General features: G+C 45.6%; 1 protein-coding gene across 1 annotated transcript in view; it reads left to right on the forward strand.

The window, feature by feature from the left end:
• Positions 1 to 18,615, forward strand: part of LOC147013584 (peptidyl-prolyl cis-trans isomerase-like) — a 31,957-nt gene that overhangs the window by 9,667 nt on the left and 3,675 nt on the right. Inside the window, exons 2-5 of the mRNA XM_085855512.1 lie at positions 377 to 407; positions 512 to 600; positions 9,353 to 9,449; positions 15,265 to 15,340. Coding sequence (XP_085711638.1) covers positions 377 to 407; positions 512 to 600; positions 9,353 to 9,449; positions 15,265 to 15,340 — 293 coding nt within the window. The remainder of the gene's footprint in view (positions 1 to 376; positions 408 to 511; positions 601 to 9,352; positions 9,450 to 15,264; positions 15,341 to 18,615) is intronic.

The following is an 18,615-nucleotide window of genomic DNA, read 5'->3' on the forward strand; positions in this document are numbered from 1 at the left end:
GATTCTGCCTTTCATAGTTGAAGTGTACCTTTGATAAAAATTACAGACCTTACATGCTTTGTAAGTGGGAAAACCTGCAAAATCTGCAGTGTATCAAATACTTGTTCTCCCCACTGTATAACCTCATCTATATTTTTCTCCAGAATGGTGGATATAGATATGAATTTAAAGTGCAGTTAAAAATGCAAGACTTCCTTTTGTTAAAGTTTTTTTTTTTTTTTATGTTTTATGTGTTTTAAATGACACCCTCATCACCTTGTATTCTGAGTGAGCTGATTCATGCTGTTGTTCCAAGCATTTCTTTCTTATTTGTTAATTTTGAAGATTCATAATGGTAGTTTTCCTTGTGCTGAAACTTTCTTGATTTGTTTTACAGCTGCGGAGTGATGTTGTCCCGAAGACTGCTGGTTCGTATTGATTTGAGAATGGTTGATTAAGGTTTCTTCTGTCATCAGGAATTTGGCTTTTTCTAATGCAACTATTTTTATTTGTACCCTTTCCTGCAATCCAGAAAACTTTCTTCAGCTCTGCACAAGAGAAAAGGGACGAGGATACAAGGGTTGTCCTTTCCATCGTATCATCCCTGGGTTTATGTGTCAGGTTTGTTGGGTTGGGAGATCAAAATGGTGTTTGAAAGGTAAAAAGGCTTTGTAGTATAAAAATAAAGCTTCCCACAATCAAATCGGAATATTTATTCCTCCGCTGACGAAGTCGTCACCGGTGGCATTATTTTTTTTTTTTCTCTGCAACCACTTATCCGATTGACACTTTTCACCATAGGTGCAACTTGTCATGTGGAATGGGTTTTTAAAAAAAAAAAAGAAGATATTTGTGGTAGCCATGTTGGAACAAGGACAAATGTGTCCAAGAGCTGCGTCCTAAAGGTTTTGTCTTCACCAGAAGAAGAAGAAAAAAAAAACTTCTGATATTTCATCACGTGCCTTGACGGAGCCAATAGCGAGACCCGTCCTGGACGATCGTCGTTTATGACGAGAAAATAGTGTATTTACGAAATTATAATACTTTAAATGGAATAATCTTTAAATAGTAACGTGAACTTTTCGAAACTTTAAAGCAAATGTCCGAATATATTTAAAAGTTCATGATAGATGCTCTCAAAATGCACCCTCAATGCGAGGATGTGTTTAGTATTTAAGGAGATCCGGATCCTGTATATAAAAGAGCCGAGTCCTAAAGGTTTTGTCTTCACAAGAACAACAACAATGCCGAGCTCTCAGAGCCGCGTCTCGCTGCTAAAAAGGAAAAACTTTGGACCTCTATGTTGGTTCGTGGGTGCCCGCAGTGACCACTATTTTTGTTATCTGTCTCTGTCTGTTTGTGACTCTCTCCAGAGCATAGCTCTGATGTTTGATGTGATCTTGATGAAACTTGGACACGAGCTCGATATCATGGTCTCGTGTATTTTTGTATGAGGGGTGTCCCACGCCCCTTGTGGGCGGAGCCATGCCCACTTGAACTCTTTTTCTCTTTTTTTTTTTTTTCTCGCAATTTCATTTCCTAGAAGCTGTGCGTAATGTCCATAAGTACAACATATAAAAAATCCAATTTGATTTGGTAAATTTTGACGGATAGGAAGAGATTTTTACGGTAGGGCTTCCTCAATAATGCTCACGAACCATCGTCGCCTCCCGGCTTGTATTTATTTTCAATGTCATGGTGGGCTTCATTATCATAATTGCATATCTTGAATGCATTATCTGATCGATATGAAAATTTGAGTATCATCTCGTGCTAAATTGTAATGGCAGGGATTGACCTCATCAGTCACATGGTTCGGCAGTCGGATTGTTTTAAACATAATATTCTCAAACAGATAAAGGCGAAACTTTTACATGCATGATCACCTATCCATGAGGAACATAAAGTTCTCCAACTATGACATCATAGGTCACATGGTTTGTCATTGGATTTACCCTCAAATCTTTTGAAATCGTCTGCTCCAGAACAGCTTGACAGATCAAGGGGAAACTACACCCACATGTTCCCAACAGCCTTGGGGATACCAACATGTTCACAAATGATTAATAGGTCACTTGGTCTGGCAGCCATATTTGAACAAATCTCGCTTCGCCTCAACACAAATACAAGAATCGTGCAGTCTTCATGCAACAAAGGAAAGCCATCCGTAATGCCCTGTCCTTGCAGGTCATCTAGCTACGTTCTCTCAGCCGCGTGCGTCCCTCACATTGAACTTGTCCAACAAAAGCCACCAACCTCTTCGCTTCTCTCTCTTGACTTCACACCGAACAACCATTCCACCTCCAGAGCGTGGCTTGCTCGCACAAAACCCAGGAAGGCAGGGCTTCTGCATGGCTCGCTTCTTGTTGTGGTTGTTATAAAAGTGCAACTCCATAATTGCTGGTTTGTAATACAAAAACGTAGGGAAAAGTCATGGGGGCAATTATGTACCTGGGAGGACTTGTCCTTAATCCCTATCTTGCACCACATGACGACCCACCCCCTCTCCCCGTGGTGATGTAACATTTAAGCTCACAGCTCCCGACTTGATTACATCGAGATGTCACTTTCATGTCCATGGACCAAACAATTATATTCAATCCTTGTATGTGTGTGTTTGTTTTCCAATGTCGATGTCTTGTTACGAATCTGGAAGCTTGCTGCACTCCACCTACAGGTCCTATAAAACTGTTATATCGGTAAGTATGTGTTTCGTTTGGGTCCCCGTCCCTCGTTTAATGGGCGAATAAATGTACATGCGCTGAGAGTTGCTTTGATAGTCATGGTTTTATTTTATTTTTTAAATCCTAAAAACCACAACGCCAGCATCACCCTCACCTTCACCTCGCTCTGGCTGGTGCCATGGTGGGCGGAGTTCAAGGAGGAGCCTCGCGGCGGCCCTCGACCAATCGGCGTGCTACGAGTGAGGTGGCCACCGCCCAGCCAATCGGACCCCGTGACTGTGAAAAAGGCGGTCCACGTGATGTCACCACGCCCCCCCCCCCCCCGGGCCCATCGACGGACGGACTTGCCGCTCGTTTTGGCCAATGACGGCGACGAGCGTTTCTGCGTGCCAAAACCATCCAGTGAGTGGGAGGGGGGAAGCGGCCCTCCCCCCCCCTGGACGGGGGGGAAATTAAGGGTGCTGCGCGATCGGACGACAAGATCCGATCGATTCTTCCTCCACAAGAATCGCAAGTCTGTTGCGTGCCATGTGTCGGTGAACAAGGAGAGAGAAACTGGGGACACAAGTGGTGATCGCGTTCGCCTCACAAGCGAAAGGTCTGAGTCCCGCCAGCTCAACTTACCCGCTGAGGCGGACAGGTCCGAGGCAGGCTCTGGTCTTCAGCTCTCCTTTCCCTCTGAGCTGGAGGCCTCAAAGGCTGTGGCCACCGGTTCTTGGGTGTACGTGTGTTGGTGTTTGTGGCGCCAGTCTATTAAGTAAAACTGCATGTAAGTGCTTGTACATAAATTGCTATTCCTTCAGTATTCGGTTAACTCTGCCTTCTTGCGTGCTCCCCTGCCCCATTATAAATACATACGTTAATTTGTTAAATGTATCAGTTCGTTGCTGTGTTTCTTCCATTGGCTGAGCACGGCACGTGTTTGTGAATTACAAATGCTGTTGCCGCTGTAAATGTACAATTGGACCGACGGAACATCGGCAACCGTCCGCTCGGGTTGCACACGGGTCGGGCACGCTAACGGCTCGACTCGTACGAGGGCCGTAGAGGGTGAATTTCCCTGGTAGTTTGGACGACGTGGGTATTTGGGTAAATTGAAATTGGCAATCGACCCTACCCCACGTGTAGTACCGGATATTGGGGTGGCCAGGTGGGGCCATGGCCACGGGGCCCCCCACAATTTCGATGACATTTTGAAAATGTGCTTCTAAAGTTTTATCGTTGGTGAATGAAGATTGTAAACTCTTTGTAAGGATATCTTTTCAAAATTGTAAGTCATTGTGAGGGTCCTTTTCAAGCTTTGGCTTTTTCAAACCATTTCTTCCACGGTCCACAGAACGGATCCAACATGGTCAAAAATTCTTGGGGAAAGCCTCGGGCATTGGGGGCCCCCATTCGGATCTTTTTTTGGATTGATCATCGATGCTTCGGGTGGTTGAGCGTGGCCAACTAACTACGGCACTGCCCGCCAGAGCCCAGCAAGCACAGACGGAATACAGAGATCCAGCCAGAGGAGAGGTGAAAAGGTGAAAGTCAACGTAGTAAAACTAGGCCAGGCCAGCACAGCACATGGCCGGCAGCGGTAGTATTGTACACACAAACTGCAGCTGGCAGGGAACGCTGTCAGTACCCTGCTTACTGGCGCTCACAGCACAGTAACACTGTGTGACTTTCTATGTTCCAGGTGTGTGAAACGTACGTGTTTGTGATTCTGGTTCGTCCCACGTGCACTCTGACGATATCTCAGTTACTCAGTACCTACCAGCTGCAGAAACCACAATGAGCGGCTTCGGTGACGACAGGCACAAATCCAGGGCTCCACAGAAATATGACAATGGTGCTCAAAAGCGGAAACGTTCCAAGGAAAAAGATGAAAGACACAAGGCCGTCGTCGACAAGGCTCGGAAAATCTGTTTTTCACTCCTGCACAAACAGGCGATTTGTCCATGACAGAGGCTTGAAACACCAACAGAGACAGAACAAGCGGATTTGGCAACGCAACCCCCGCGTCAAGATTCACCCAACATCTCGGAAGGTTCCACCGATGAAGAAGCGTGAGATATACTGACTGATCGTGGACCTGGCTTTGCCAATTGCATTGGATGTTTGCCTCCTGAGCGACTGTTGTCAGAGATGATCGACTACTGGGCATCGAGATTTGGAGCCCCTGCAGAATTTGACTGGTCCCTTTGATTCATCCATACAGTTCGTTGACAGTAGGAAACTTTGCTGCTCCAATCTTTTTTACCGTAGACTCCAAAACTGAGAGTCCGTGAAATGGTCCTGGCTTTGCTTCTCCACATCAACCAGCAAACTGTACTGCATCACTTGCAAGATCTTTGGAGGCGCTACTGCCCTGGGCAGGGAAGGATTCAACGACTGGAAGCATGCCAATCGTTCTGTCGAGGTGCATGAGCATTCGCATGTGCATTGTGCGAATATCATCCGCTTGTCACACAGAGCAACATCTGCAGGTCGTGTGGACATTGAACTCGTCAAACAGGTGAGTGAGATTGCGTCCTATTGGAGGGAGGTGCTGAAACGAAGTGCGAGTGTGGTATCGTTTCTCGCTGAGCATGGTCTGGCATTTCGTGGATCGGATGAAATTGTTGGGTCACGGACGAACGGTAACTACCTTGGTTTAATGGAATTACTTGCGGAATACGATCCATTTTTGGCACAGCACATTCAGAAATATGCCAACCAAGGTAGTGGCCACACCAACTACTTATCTACGACATGTGAAGAGTTAATCTCAGTCATAGGAAAATCTGTTCTGGATAACATTGTCGCTCATGTGAAAGAGGCAAAATACTTGTCAGTCGATTCTACTCCTGACATAAGCCACATCGAGAAGCTCAGTTATTCTACGAGGCTCCAGTGGAGCGTTTCATGACCTTTCTGAGCAACACAGGACACACTGGACTCCAGCAAGCGACGGCATTACTGGATATTTTTTTTGAAGGCCACTGGATTGGACATCGCTAACTGCCGAGGACAATCTTGCGATAACACATCTCGTATGAGTGGCCGATACAACGGGATGCAGGGAATGATCCAACAGGCGAACCCTCGCAATATTTGTGCCATGCGTGACTCACTCACTGAACTTAGTCTGTCAGTCGGCCGTGGGATGCTGTCGACCTGCAGCAGCATTCTTTGAGTTTGTGGAACAAGTGTATGTATTTTTACAGCTTCCACGTCACGCTACACCAGATTATTTGACACCCTGAAAGCCAAAGGTCTGCAAGTACCAAAGTGCCTCCGACACTCGCTGGTCAACTCGTTCTGATGCAACCCGAGCTCTTGACAGTTACAGCGAAATCATGGATGTCCTCTGAAATCGCAAACGATGAACTGAATAGTGAAACAAACACCGCTGAGACGCTTCACCAAACGATGTGCACGCTAACCCTAACAGCTTTAACTCTTTCAGACATGGAACCAACAAGTTCTGGAATTTTCTGTTGTGGGATTTATGCCCAGGCTTCAGGCAAAAGGTTTAGCAATTCTGTCCGTGATGTTGGTTTCCTGGAATTTTTCCACACAGCTCGATCTAACATGGCCCAGAGGTGTTCAATTGGATTTATCTCAGGAGACTGACTTGGCCATGGAAGTCGCTTGATTCCACTTCTGTCCAACCATTCTTTGGTCTTTTTTGCAATGTGGCATGGAGCTCCATCTTCCATGAACAGTGTTTTTGACCATCTGACCATTGAAGAAGACGGAGACTTTTATCCTTGAGGATAGAAGTCGTGGTGACATCACGTGTTCAGGTGTTTCGTATTTAAGGAGATCCAGATCCTGTATATAAGAGCCGAGTCCAAAAGGTTTTGTCTTCACCAGAAGAAAAGCGCGGAGCTCTCTTCGAGCCAGCATTCGCTCCGCGAGACGTGGCTAAAAACAGCAATGTTTGACAGTTGGCTTGAATCGGTTCAAAAACTCTTGACCGAAGTCTCCAGATCCATACATGTCCACTGTCAGAAAATTGAGCAAATTGGGACTCATCTGAAAAAAGAAAATGACAGTTTGACAAAATTCCAAGGTTCTGTTGGCCATCTCGTCAGTCCGCTTCTTTCTCCTTTGAATGTTGGTATGGGGAACGCGGCTCAGGTTCTCTTCCCCCAATCGGCCATGCCTACGCAGCAACGTGTCCTGTCATTGGTTGGTAAATAAATGGCCATAACTTGGGAAGCTCTTGTCCGATTAATATCAAACCTTGAAAAGGCACATACTCAGGTCCCCAGCAAGATACCTGGCAAGTTTCAATCTGATCGGACCAGTGGTTGCCAAGAAACAGCATACACGTATGCTTACACATACATTGCTGGAATTGTAGATAGATGAAATGAATACATTTAAGTTGTCTATTTACTTCTGTCATGTCACGTCTGTATAACGATGTGAAGATGTGCAATATGCTTGAAATTTAAAGAATTTGGAGTGTTTGAACAGGAGCCTTCCAATGTTAAGCACACCCCCCCCCCCCCTCATTCAAAAATGTGTTTCTGGTGACTTGCCCCTCAAAGAATGTTATTTTTTTGGTTTTGGGGAGGGAGGGAAGAGTTTCTTAAATGGAACATGGATGTGAAGATTTTTTTCTGTTTTGTTTTTCTTCTCTTTCCTTCTTTCCCTTCCCTCCCCACCCCCCCCCCGCCCCACCGCACACACACTTATGAACGGCAGGGTGGGAAAATGTGGTAACCAAGCCCATGGGAGGTGGCAGATGAAACTAAATTGTTTGCTAGAAACAACCACTTCCCTCGGAGCTGATTAGGCAATGTGGCAAATTTATTTTGTGCACATGGCTGATATACTCCCTCCCCTCGGCAGGGGTCAGTGAGCAACCTATACTGTGGCAGGTGCATGGACAAAAATAGTGTTTATCCATCCTTGCCAGGGGAGTGTGGAAGGAGATTAATTTTGTGCCCATGACCTGACCCAAGATACCCCCAGCACTTGTGGAGATCAGGCAGCCTCATTTTGGGTTCATATCTGAGTCTCCACACCCCTTCCTTTCCCGTTTCATCACCGATTACAGAAACTACTGGATTCACTGGAGTGCATTTAAAAAAAAAAAAAAAAAATTTGGGTGCTGGTCAGGTTGTCATAAATGGCATTTTTTTTTTATTTTTCATTTATTTATTGGTTCACGAAAAATATAAGTGACCACTATATTTGTTATTGTTGTGTCTGTCTGTTCTGAGTATAGCACCATGGGTTTTGATCTGATCCTGAGGAAATTTTGGTGGGAGGTTTATATCATGATGTTGTTTTCCTGAAAATGGGCGTGGTCCGCCCATTATGGGCGGCGCCACGCCCAAAAAACGTGTTTTTTTTTTTTTTTTTTTTTTTTTTTAGTGGGTAGCCGATTTCAATTTGCATCTTCTCGGGGTTTTGTCGAATCTGACGGGTTTCGGTATTTGGTTAGCCCAATGGCACCTGCTTAGCCCGACGGAGCTCGTGGTTTTTATTTTTTATTTTTTTTTTTTCCATTTTCGTGTCAAGGTCACGAACTTAGAAAATTGCGATTTTGACATAAAAAAATTCTTCTCCGAGGTGTTTGTCGAATCTGGCAGGGGTTTCAGTATTTGGTTAGCCAGATGGCACCTGCATAGCCCCACAGAGCTCTTTTTTTTTTTTTTTTTTTTTCTTTTTTTTTTTTCCATTTTCGTCCCAAGGTCAAGGTCACAAACTTAAATTGCGAATTGTGTTTTTAGGGGGTAGCCGATTTCAATTTGCATCTTCTCCTGGGGGGTTTGACGAATCTGGCAGGGGTTTGGGTATTTGGTTAGCCCAATGGCACCTGCATGGCCCCACAGAGCTGGATTGGTTTTTTTTTTTTTTTTTTTTTTTCTTCCAGTTTCGTGTCAAGGTCACGAGGTCATGAACTTAGAAAATTTCGAATTTTGACATAAAAATCAGACGACCGCCCAAACTTTGAGAGCTTGGATGACAATATTTTTTTTATGTATAATCTTGAGGTCATTCCCCACCTAAAGTCTTGAAACCATTTTTCTCCATCTCGAACACCTTGTCCTTGGCACCCCCTTCAAGTTTGTTTTTACGCTGATTTCATCAAAGTATGGATAATCCAAACAGTGTGAAATGCCATATAGCCGATATGACGTTCTATTGTTCCTGGAATGTTCCAGAGGAAGTTTTGCACCAAAGGTCATAATCCTTGACCTTTGACCTTTAAAGTTCACAAAGGTCAAATTTTCAAAGTTGTGGGAATCGAACCGGGTTTTCGACCTTCTTCGACGAACTAACTCCATTAAGCTATAGCACGTATCCTGTTTCCTTATTTTAATGTCCACAACATTGTTTTGTGACCTTTCAGGGTTATGCAAAGGTCAAATTTTTTAAAGTTGTTGAACGAAACCGGGTTTTCGACATTTTGCAGCTAATAACCTGTCACTCGTACCACATCATGTTGATCATTTTTATAACTTGGTCAAACATTATCACATTGTCTCATCCTTGACTTCTGAAACAATCTACATCGTCAAATACCGCTCGTGAACCATCGTCGTCTTCAGACTTGTACATTTTAAAATTTCTAATTTATGTCATGACAAACTGACCTTGTGTAGTAACCTGTACCATGTGCATGCTTCCAAAGGATAAATGGAGTGGTGGTTTCACGTTGTATTTTGTCCCACCCCTTCTCCTCCACGCATTCTCAGGGTGGTGACTTTACTCGGGGTGATGGGACTGGAGGGAAGTCCATCTATGGAGAAAAGTTTGCGGATGAGAATTTTGAGCTGCGGCATGACAAAGAAGGCAAGGCTCAAAGCAGCTTCTCTTGTGTTCGTTTGTTTTTCATTTATTTTTGTTGTGTTCAAGCCTGAGAATTAAACTGATAATTGAAGTTCATTGCATGTACAGGAGTCTTGTTTACAAAATGCTCAGATTAATAATGATAAAATCGGGGTTTAAAAAAAACAAACTATCTTGATTTCTCAGGCAAAAGTATTATGGCTGTGGAAATTCGCAGAACACCATAAAGGTTCCTTAGATCAGTTATCCCTGTAAGTGAGTGTTCAGATAGGTTTCCCCACCGTTGTTTGTAGGGATTTCTTCGTGTTCATCGGGCTGTGACCCTTTGAGATAGTGTTTTTCTTTTTCTGTCGTTATTTTGAAACGACATATCTCGCCCACCATTACAACAAACCATGACACCAACACAACCACCCCCAACTACGCCACAACGCCAACCACGCTACGATCTCCGCAACATCACCACCATTTAACCATCGTCACCACTACACCAGCTTACGAACGCCATCCTCCACAGACCACGCGACGACCCTTTCCGCATTGAAAAAGGGTCCGAGAATGCGGGCGTAAAAGAGGAGAAAAAGAAACCTCCAATGGTGTGTGGGTTTTTTACCGCCTTTTTTTCTCCAAGGCTGGTGTGAGGAGAAGGGCGAGGCGGCTCGCTCACGATTGGTGGATACGAGGAGTGAGGCGGTCGGAGTTGAGAAACGCCCCTTTTCGAGAAGCTTCTCGAAGGGAGGCGGATCCGAAAACGGGGAGGGGCGAAGGGCGGAGCCCCAGGCTATATAAGGCTGACAGCCACGAGCCTTGTCCTCCTCTTCGTTGGCGCTCTTCTCCTGGTCTGGTCTCCTCCTCTTCGTTGGCGCTCTTCTCCTGGTCTGGTCTCCTCTTCGTTTTGCACCCTTCTCTTGGTCTGGTCTTGTCTTGTCTTGGTCTCTGGGTCTGTGGAGCGACCCGTACACCAGAGGCGTGGAGCGTCTGGGCGACGTACCGGAGACGCGGACGGGAGGTGCGACTCTGCCGGATGTGGGGCGTGAACCTGCGCGTCCGAGGAGGAGAGTGCCAGAGAGAGCTCGCCGACCATCGAGGCACTTCGAGGGTGCAGGTAACCTGCTACGGTCTCGCGGGACCCGTTCGGTCTCCCAGGTCCTGTGCCATAAAGACCCAAGTGGTCCAGCCTGACCCCCTTGTCTGTGGGGGGGGGGTCTTTTCTTGTGTTTCTTTTGGGTTTTTGAATGAATGTTGTCGTGGCGCCGTCTGTTAAGTAAAATTGTGAAGTGACTGTGCATGTACATTCTCATTGTCGGTAACGCTTTCTACTTGTTTCTTGGACATTGCATGACTGCCTTGCCTGTATACGTGTAGATGGTGAATAAATGTCCTTGTGTGAAATGTATCCCGTTTGTTGCATCCTTTCCCCCGATTGACAATGCCATCTTGCATCGTGGAATAAATAGTTTAGTTTTAAACACCCGGAAAGGAGAATCGGATCCGTCGGTCGGCGATAATACCCGCTCGGTTATCGCTGAAGAACGGAACGAACCACTTAAGCGGTTCGTGTCCCAAGCCGACCTGTGGTGAGGTAAGGCCCCTCGGTAGGTTACCCGCGTGAGTACTTAGGTATTTCGATATTCGGCGAGTGACCCTATTTCACGTGGGTAGAATGCGGACTGGGCTGTGGTGAGGTTAAACCCCCACCCGTGACTGGTTTCTGGTCATAGTTCCAGGAGGGTCACGACTGAATTGTCCATCCGGTGGGCGACGCAGTTGCGATTCGAGGTACGCGGCCGATCGCACACCGGTGGGCGCGAATTCGTAACAGTATTGTTACTGTCTTCCACAATAGTTGCTCCACCCACAGGGATGGGATGAAGAGGTCTCCATATCTGCAGGGGTAATTTGGATGTAAATTTGCACATATTCACATTGGGGAAACGTTGCAGAATGAAAGCGGGCAGGGAGGGTGGAGCATCAGCGAACACTTGGGGTAGGGGTGGACAAGAGCTTCAGAACACATGTTCGGCACTGTCTTTAATTGCAACATGCTCTCTGGAATGAGTTTTTAATATGGTGTGTATTTATAGTATATATTGTTACGGATTTGGAAATCTATCGCACTGAACATTCAGGTCCTTTAGCTCAGTTATCTCGGTAAGTACGTGTTCTATAGATGGCTCGCCTTCCATTGTTTAATGGGTAAATCTATGTAAATGCGCTGCGATTTATTTTAATAGTTAGGGTTCAATCAGAACAACAACAAAGGAGAACGACCCCCCTCTGCCAAGAAGAACCCCCCCCCCATCCCGAGATTCAACAGCGTAAAAAGGAATGACGGTTGGGGCGGGTCCGGCCGAAAGCAAGGTAAACAGCCCCCACCCACGGTTGCGGAGGTGGGGGGGGGGGGGGCGGCGCACGAGGGTGAATGAGTCACGCCGGAAGCGAGGTGGGGCTGAGAGGGATAAGAAGGGGACCTTCTGCTAGTTTCGGGGGGGGTCTGGTGCTGGTTCGGTTTGTGCTCTTCTTCATGATCTGGTTCAGCTGGCTCTTGGTTAGTGGAGCTCTTCGTGGTCTCTGCTTGGTTCCCGGCTTGGTGCGACTCCTTGGCCTCATCTTGGTCGGTGGTTCTTCGGGGAAGCGACGCATCTTCGGGAAGGATCGGCGCCTCGTCTCACCAGCACGTGTTCTGGAGCGCGAGGGGATCCACCGGAGCTCGGAAAGTATCGTGGCTTGCGGTGGTTGGAACCAGCTCGCCCTCGCTGGTGCCCGGTCCGAACAGCTCGAAGACCACACGAGGTGGAAAGGTCCAAGATAGTTCCTGGGCTTCAGCTCATCTGTCCCTCCGAGCTGAAGTCCGTATTACAGGCAACAGCCACCATTTCTTGGGTGTATGTGTGTCCGTGGGCCCGTCTCATAAGTAAAAAACTGGTAAGTGCTTTGTGTGCTCTATATAATTGCATTGCAATTCTTATATTTGGTATAGCTCTGCTTTATGTGCTCCCCTCATTTCCCCATTGTAGTACAAATAAACCCCAATTGTTAAATGTTTAACAGTATAAATAAACTCGTCCGCGTTCCTTCTTTCATTGACTCAGCATGTCACGTGCTGGGGAAGATTCGCAAGGCTGTTGTGCCGCCGTCAGGGGACATTTGGACCGACGGTTCTCTGCAATTAACCCGCTTGGAATTGCACACGGAACAAGCATGCTAAACGGCTTGTTTCGTACGAGTTCCGTCGAGGGTGTGGAGGCTCGGTAGATCGCCACGTGGTCTCTAGGTATTTTGAAGATTTGGCAAATAACCCTGTACTATGTGATGGAAACATTGGCCCTTCACGGTCCAAAACAAGGACCCGTCGACTCCGGACTTATCCGGGGCGACGATCTGAATTCCGGGCGATCGGTCGAGTCGACTTGCAGCTCCGTCTTGCAGTCGCGCTCATGGCCGATGTCCTGGCCCCGTAGCTACTGTGTATATATATATATATATATATATATATATATATATATATATATATATATATATATATATATATATATATATATATATATATATATATATATATATATATATATACATACGTGCGCACATGCACGGGATAGCAGAACAGCATAGCTGGTAGCAGACGACAGACCGTACACGGGGAGTGACAAAAATACGCATTGTGCAAAATGCAAGTGGTACTACGGAACGCCAAGACTTCCCAAACATTGTCGGCATGTCCGCTAAGTGCCACAGCAATTTCATAGGGATCATGTGACGGCGAGCCGAGTTTTTGGTGTGCAAGCTTGGTATTATTAGAGAGACTGTACATATATATATATATATATATATATATATATATATATATATATATATATATATATATATATATATAGATATATATATATATATATATATATATATTTTTCATTTTACTCCAGAGACCAGATCCATAACACTGGATTTTTTTTTCTCTTCCCTCCCCTTCCCTCCTCTTCCCTCCTCTTCCCTCTTCCTTCTGCTTCCCTTCCCTCTCTTGGAATGGTTCCCTACATGATATTGCTTCTCGGAACTTCTAATCTAGTTTCACATTCAAATGGTGCATGAATTGCTTGCTCACTCCACTCCACCATATCCCCAAACATTTACCAGTGGCTTCCTCCTTTGTAATTGTGTGGTAATAGGAAGAGAAAATGTCCCCCACTTCATAGAATGAATAAGTAATTTTCCCCCACCAACCAACGAAGTTGGCGGGAATATAGAAATGGGTTCCGTACGTCCGTCACATTTCGTTTCCGGAGCTTAACTACAAATCCCCTCTAGATATATTTACGAAATTTGGTACACATATCAAGCAAGTGGTGAACTGGTGCCTTTTGATATTTAGAGATTTTCCCCAAAAAATTTCTTGCTTTCCATGGAAACAAGTTGGGTATTAAGAAATAATTGAGGTTAACCTTTGTTTCCAGAGCATCGTTCCAAAACTATGAACTATTTCTTTGTGAAATTTGGTACACACATCAAGAATAAATTGAACTGGTGCCTTTTGCTACTTGTGAATTGATAGACGTGTTTCTTCCGTCCATTAGTCCGACCGTCCGTCACATTTCGTTTCCGGAGCTTTACTACAAATCCCCTCAAGATGTCTTTACGAAATTTGATACACATGTCAAGCAAGTGGTGAACTCGTGCCTTTTGAAATTAACAGATTAAAAAAATAAAAAAAATCCATTTCCATGGAAACAAGCTGGATTGAGATGAATTTCCCTGATAATCCAGTATCTTAAATGGCTTGTAAGCAGAGTGAAAACCTTGTCCTCATTTACTCTGGGGGGGATATCGAAGACCTTGTCTTCAACGGATGCTAGTTTTAATTAAAAAGGACAGCAAATTTTTCCTTTATTATGCTATCCTCCCCTTACCCCTTTTCCTCTGTCCTTAAAACTTAATTTCAACTACCAGTACAACTACCAACCCAATCTCCCTGTGACGTGTAGCTTCTTTCCAACTCTCCCACCAGTCTCGCTGCCCTTGTAACCTCCCTTTTCTAATTTTGAGACAACACACCGCAGCGTTTGTTCTGTTATTTTGATGTGTGCTTGTCATGGCCTATTCCAGCAACATTTTTGAGTGGTCCCTGCAAATACCTGGTAGTCAAACCACGTTCATCCGAATAGCAGGGTCTGATATATTTTGAATTGTTGGGGGAGGTGGAATACGATACAACATGGATCACAAAACGAGATTGAGCACAGGCTTATGAGACCCCATGCAGTTCCACGATTCGATTGACGAGTGATCTCGTGCATGCAGGTACAAAACCCTTCCTCACTTCGGCGAAATGGCACTAACATTTTGGTGTTTCTTTAACTTTCATCACTAGGTTTCCCCCCACCCCCCTTCCACATACACAAACCCAAGTAAGAGGATCAAACTTTTCATTGGCAGAAGCCTGAACCAACATGGTCCTTTAATGTTTGGAGTTGATTGACTTTGTGATTCTGAATGAGGACTACAAAGCTGGCTTGAACAATTTCCAAATTCTCGACTGAGAATGCATGTCGTGCTTGTTGGCATAAGCTGTCCTTTTATAACAAAATGGGCCAATGGTCAAGTGATCTCATGATTTTCCTCTTTTGTTATAAGCAATAATGGTGGAAATGAATTGCCAAATTTAACGTTTTGTGGTTTGTCATCCCATGTGTCCATGTTCCCTTCATGGGGGGGGGGGGGGGGAGTTAACTATCCCGATACTCTTGATTATATTTAGGTTTTCCAAAAATTTGACATTTAAATTTCAAATGATAATGTATGCTGACTGCCAGTGATTTGTTTTTAGGAACCCTTTCGATGGCTAATGCTGGAAAAAACACGAATGGTTCTCAGTTCTTCATCTGTACTGCAAAAACGAGTTGGTAAGTATTACTGATCTGTGCCATCATTTATATTGTTTTAAGTGAAAAGTGTTTAGTTGCATTTTACACTTTATACAGGCTGTTTACACCCTGTTCTTGTTTTTGCACTGGAACTGCATTTTGTGAAAGGTCACATTTTCCATCATGATGAGCCATTAATGGTCAGGATGTCCATGAAATGTTTCCCATATTCCGATGGCAATGACTGTCTCATCCCCTGTTCTTTGTTGTGTGGCCCCTGACAAACAAATGTGAAAAGACCCCATCATAATCTGCCATAAATCCTGTCAAATTGACACAATCGTTTCAAATGAGTGTTCCAATGCGAAGCGTAAAAGTAACATCACTACATCAATTGATGGCAGTATGCAAACAGTTGTGCTTGCAGCTCTGTAACCTCAACAACAACAACAAAAAAGTATGTGGAAGCAGAGCCTAATTGCAGCCATTTTGGAGTTCTGCTGGCGGTGTGGTGGCTCTCACACTGATTGATGTCTTATTGGCAAAAGTGGGCCCCCTTCTCAAAAATAGTGAAGATCACTGGCCCCGTCTAAACCTGGTCTCGAACCAGTGTTTATCAACCCCCTATGTTTCAGGTGACCCCCTTTAAGGCGAGTCTGCTGATTATCTGGATAAAAACATTTGCCTCCAACCAAAGTTAAGCCTGATAACCTTCCTATCAAGGTTTTTCTGGTGACAAAGTTGCTGAAGGCATTTTGTTTTCATGTTGTCTGTCCATGATAGGTTTTCGTGACCGCGATAACTTAAAAATGGTTGAAGGGATTTAAATCAACTTGCTGGAAGTATATGTAAACCTTTGTGAGTGCATTCATCCATGACTGCTTGTGTTACTAAAAGGTCACAGGTCAGAGGTCACATTAAAACTCGGGTTAATGGGATTTGAAATGTACCCAAGTATATGCACAATGATACATGTGTACAGATTAGACATTGAGATTTTGGGTCATCAAAGTGGAGTAGGCAAAGACTTGATGTGGGCAGAGGCATATCGCCCAATGTCAGGTTGCGTATGGGAGCATGCGCTGGAGCAGCGTATCACTCCAGGGTGTCACCGTCTGGCCACCCCCCCAGGCAGATACCCGGCCCATCCCCTTGAGATGCTGATCAACCTGCTGCAACCATGAGCCGTGGTCAGCTTATTGGCCTGCTCCACTCACGAGGTGCTCTCGCTGAGAATCTAGTGAGCAGGATCAGTGTCAGGAAAACTAGCCACATGTCCAGACAGCCACATCTGATGCTCACTGACGATGCAGGCAACAAATCCCATTTGAGTTTCTCAGCAAACGCTCGTTGGACAGTCCAACCAGCAACAACCAAGGTTTCTCAGAGACTGGTACCAAAGGAATTAAGTCTCCATCTCGGATCCCTTGTCAGTCAATCTCGCATCCATAGAGACTTGGAAGGCCCAAAAGACTCGACTTTCATCGTCCTACACAGGTACTGACAGTGCCACACCCCATGATCCAGTGAATCCAGGCCTTACCCAGATGTCTTTTGACCTCTGGCTCAGATATCAGAGACATGAATATCACTGCCAAGGTAAGTGAATCTTTGTGACCTCAACATCTTCACCACAAACAGGTACAGACAAGATGGCAGCATCCAAGATGTTGTTGAAAGCCTGGACCTTAGTTTTGACCCAGGAAACCCACAATCCCAGCGGTTCCCACACTTCATTCAGCACCTCCAAGGGCCCCCAAAAGGATATCCAGAGTCTCTGCAAAGATGACTACATCATCTGTGAAATCAAGGTCAGAGATCTTGACATTCCCAAATGATGCATCACAGCTTTATCTCTCTGACATCCTCCCCACAATCCAGTCCAGACGCTGAAAAGTATGGGGGCCAGTACACACCAAGCAAACTCAAGTAACTGGAAATAAGTTTGAGATTGTATCACCATATCTCACAGCACTCGGTACCAGAGTAGAGTTGAGACATCAGGTTGATCAGTTTTGGTGGCACCCCATGAAGACCAAGAATCCTCCAGAGGGCATCCCGATTCATTGAATCAAACTCAAGAGATCAACATAAGCTGCAAACAGCCCCTGCCGAAACACTCGTCTGCCTTCGATGAGGACCCGAAGAGCAAGGATAAGGTCAATTATTGACCTCTTTGGTGCAAATCCTGACTGCTCTGGATACTGGTGCTTAAGCAGATGGTGGCAAACCCTATCGAATTATCTGAGCAAAGACCTTGCCTGGTACTGAATAACATCGCTCCCTCGGTAGTTGTTGCAGTCTTGGCGATCACCCTTCCCTTTCCAGAGAGGGACAAGAAGGCCCCTCTTCGAGTCAGTTGGGATGATGCCTGTTCCAGGCAGAGCACAGAACTGCATGCAACGACACGAGTTCAGCATTTCCACCAGTTGTCGAAGTTCAGCATGGATGCCACAGCTTTACCCCATTTCAACCGGTTCACCGCAGCCTTTGTTTCTGTGAATGAAGGTCTATCACAGTAGATTGGAGGGTCAGCAATAGGGATAGTGCCCCCGACATCCAACTTGATTGACAGCTGGTGGATCAGCCTGGTACAGCCGCTCAGAGTAACCAGCCCAGCGGGCCTTCACTTCGGAATCCTCTATCAAGAGCCCACCACCCTCTGCTCTTACTGCAGTCCACCGAGGGACAGGCTTGGAGGAACGCAATGTGTGAATTCCCCTGTAAGCAGGATGAGAATCACTTGACCAAAGGTGATTCTCTACCCCCTCAGATTCCTCGCACATAGGCCTCCTTGTCCACCCTTGGCACGCGTACAGTTTTACACCCTGGCTCCCTGCACAGTTCAGCTCTGCCGTCAAGCCTGGCCCTGCGACTCTGGGTAATGGTATCCAGTGTCACTTGAGAAACAAAATTCTTCTTTGCCCTCCGGTGAGTTCCAAGACATCCACTGGCAACATCAAGGGCGGTGGTCTGAAAGGCACTCCACAACTCTTCAGGATTCCCCACAGCACCCAGACCCCCCTCCACCCCCAAATATCTCCATTCAGCCTCTTTGCAAACTCCTCAGCTACCCTCATCCTTGAGCTTGCCAACATCCAACCTCGGCTGGGATGGTACCATTCTCCTGGATTTAAGCTGCAACTTCAGAGTTTCAATGATTATGCAAGCCTGTGATTGGTATTGAGGAACAGAGCACTGGTGGACCCTGCAGTTCTGGATCTTCCTCCAACGAACACATGGTTAATCTCCTTTGTTGCACAACCAGTGTTGGAATACCAAGTCCAGCGATGAGCTTATAGGTACTGAAACCG

The sequence above is a fragment of the Eptatretus burgeri genome, chromosome 14, assembly GCF_056783735.1.
Source record: "Eptatretus burgeri isolate ZD-2024b chromosome 14, Ebu_testis_v1, whole genome shotgun sequence".
Taxonomy (NCBI): domain Eukaryota; kingdom Metazoa; phylum Chordata; class Myxini; order Myxiniformes; family Myxinidae; genus Eptatretus; species Eptatretus burgeri.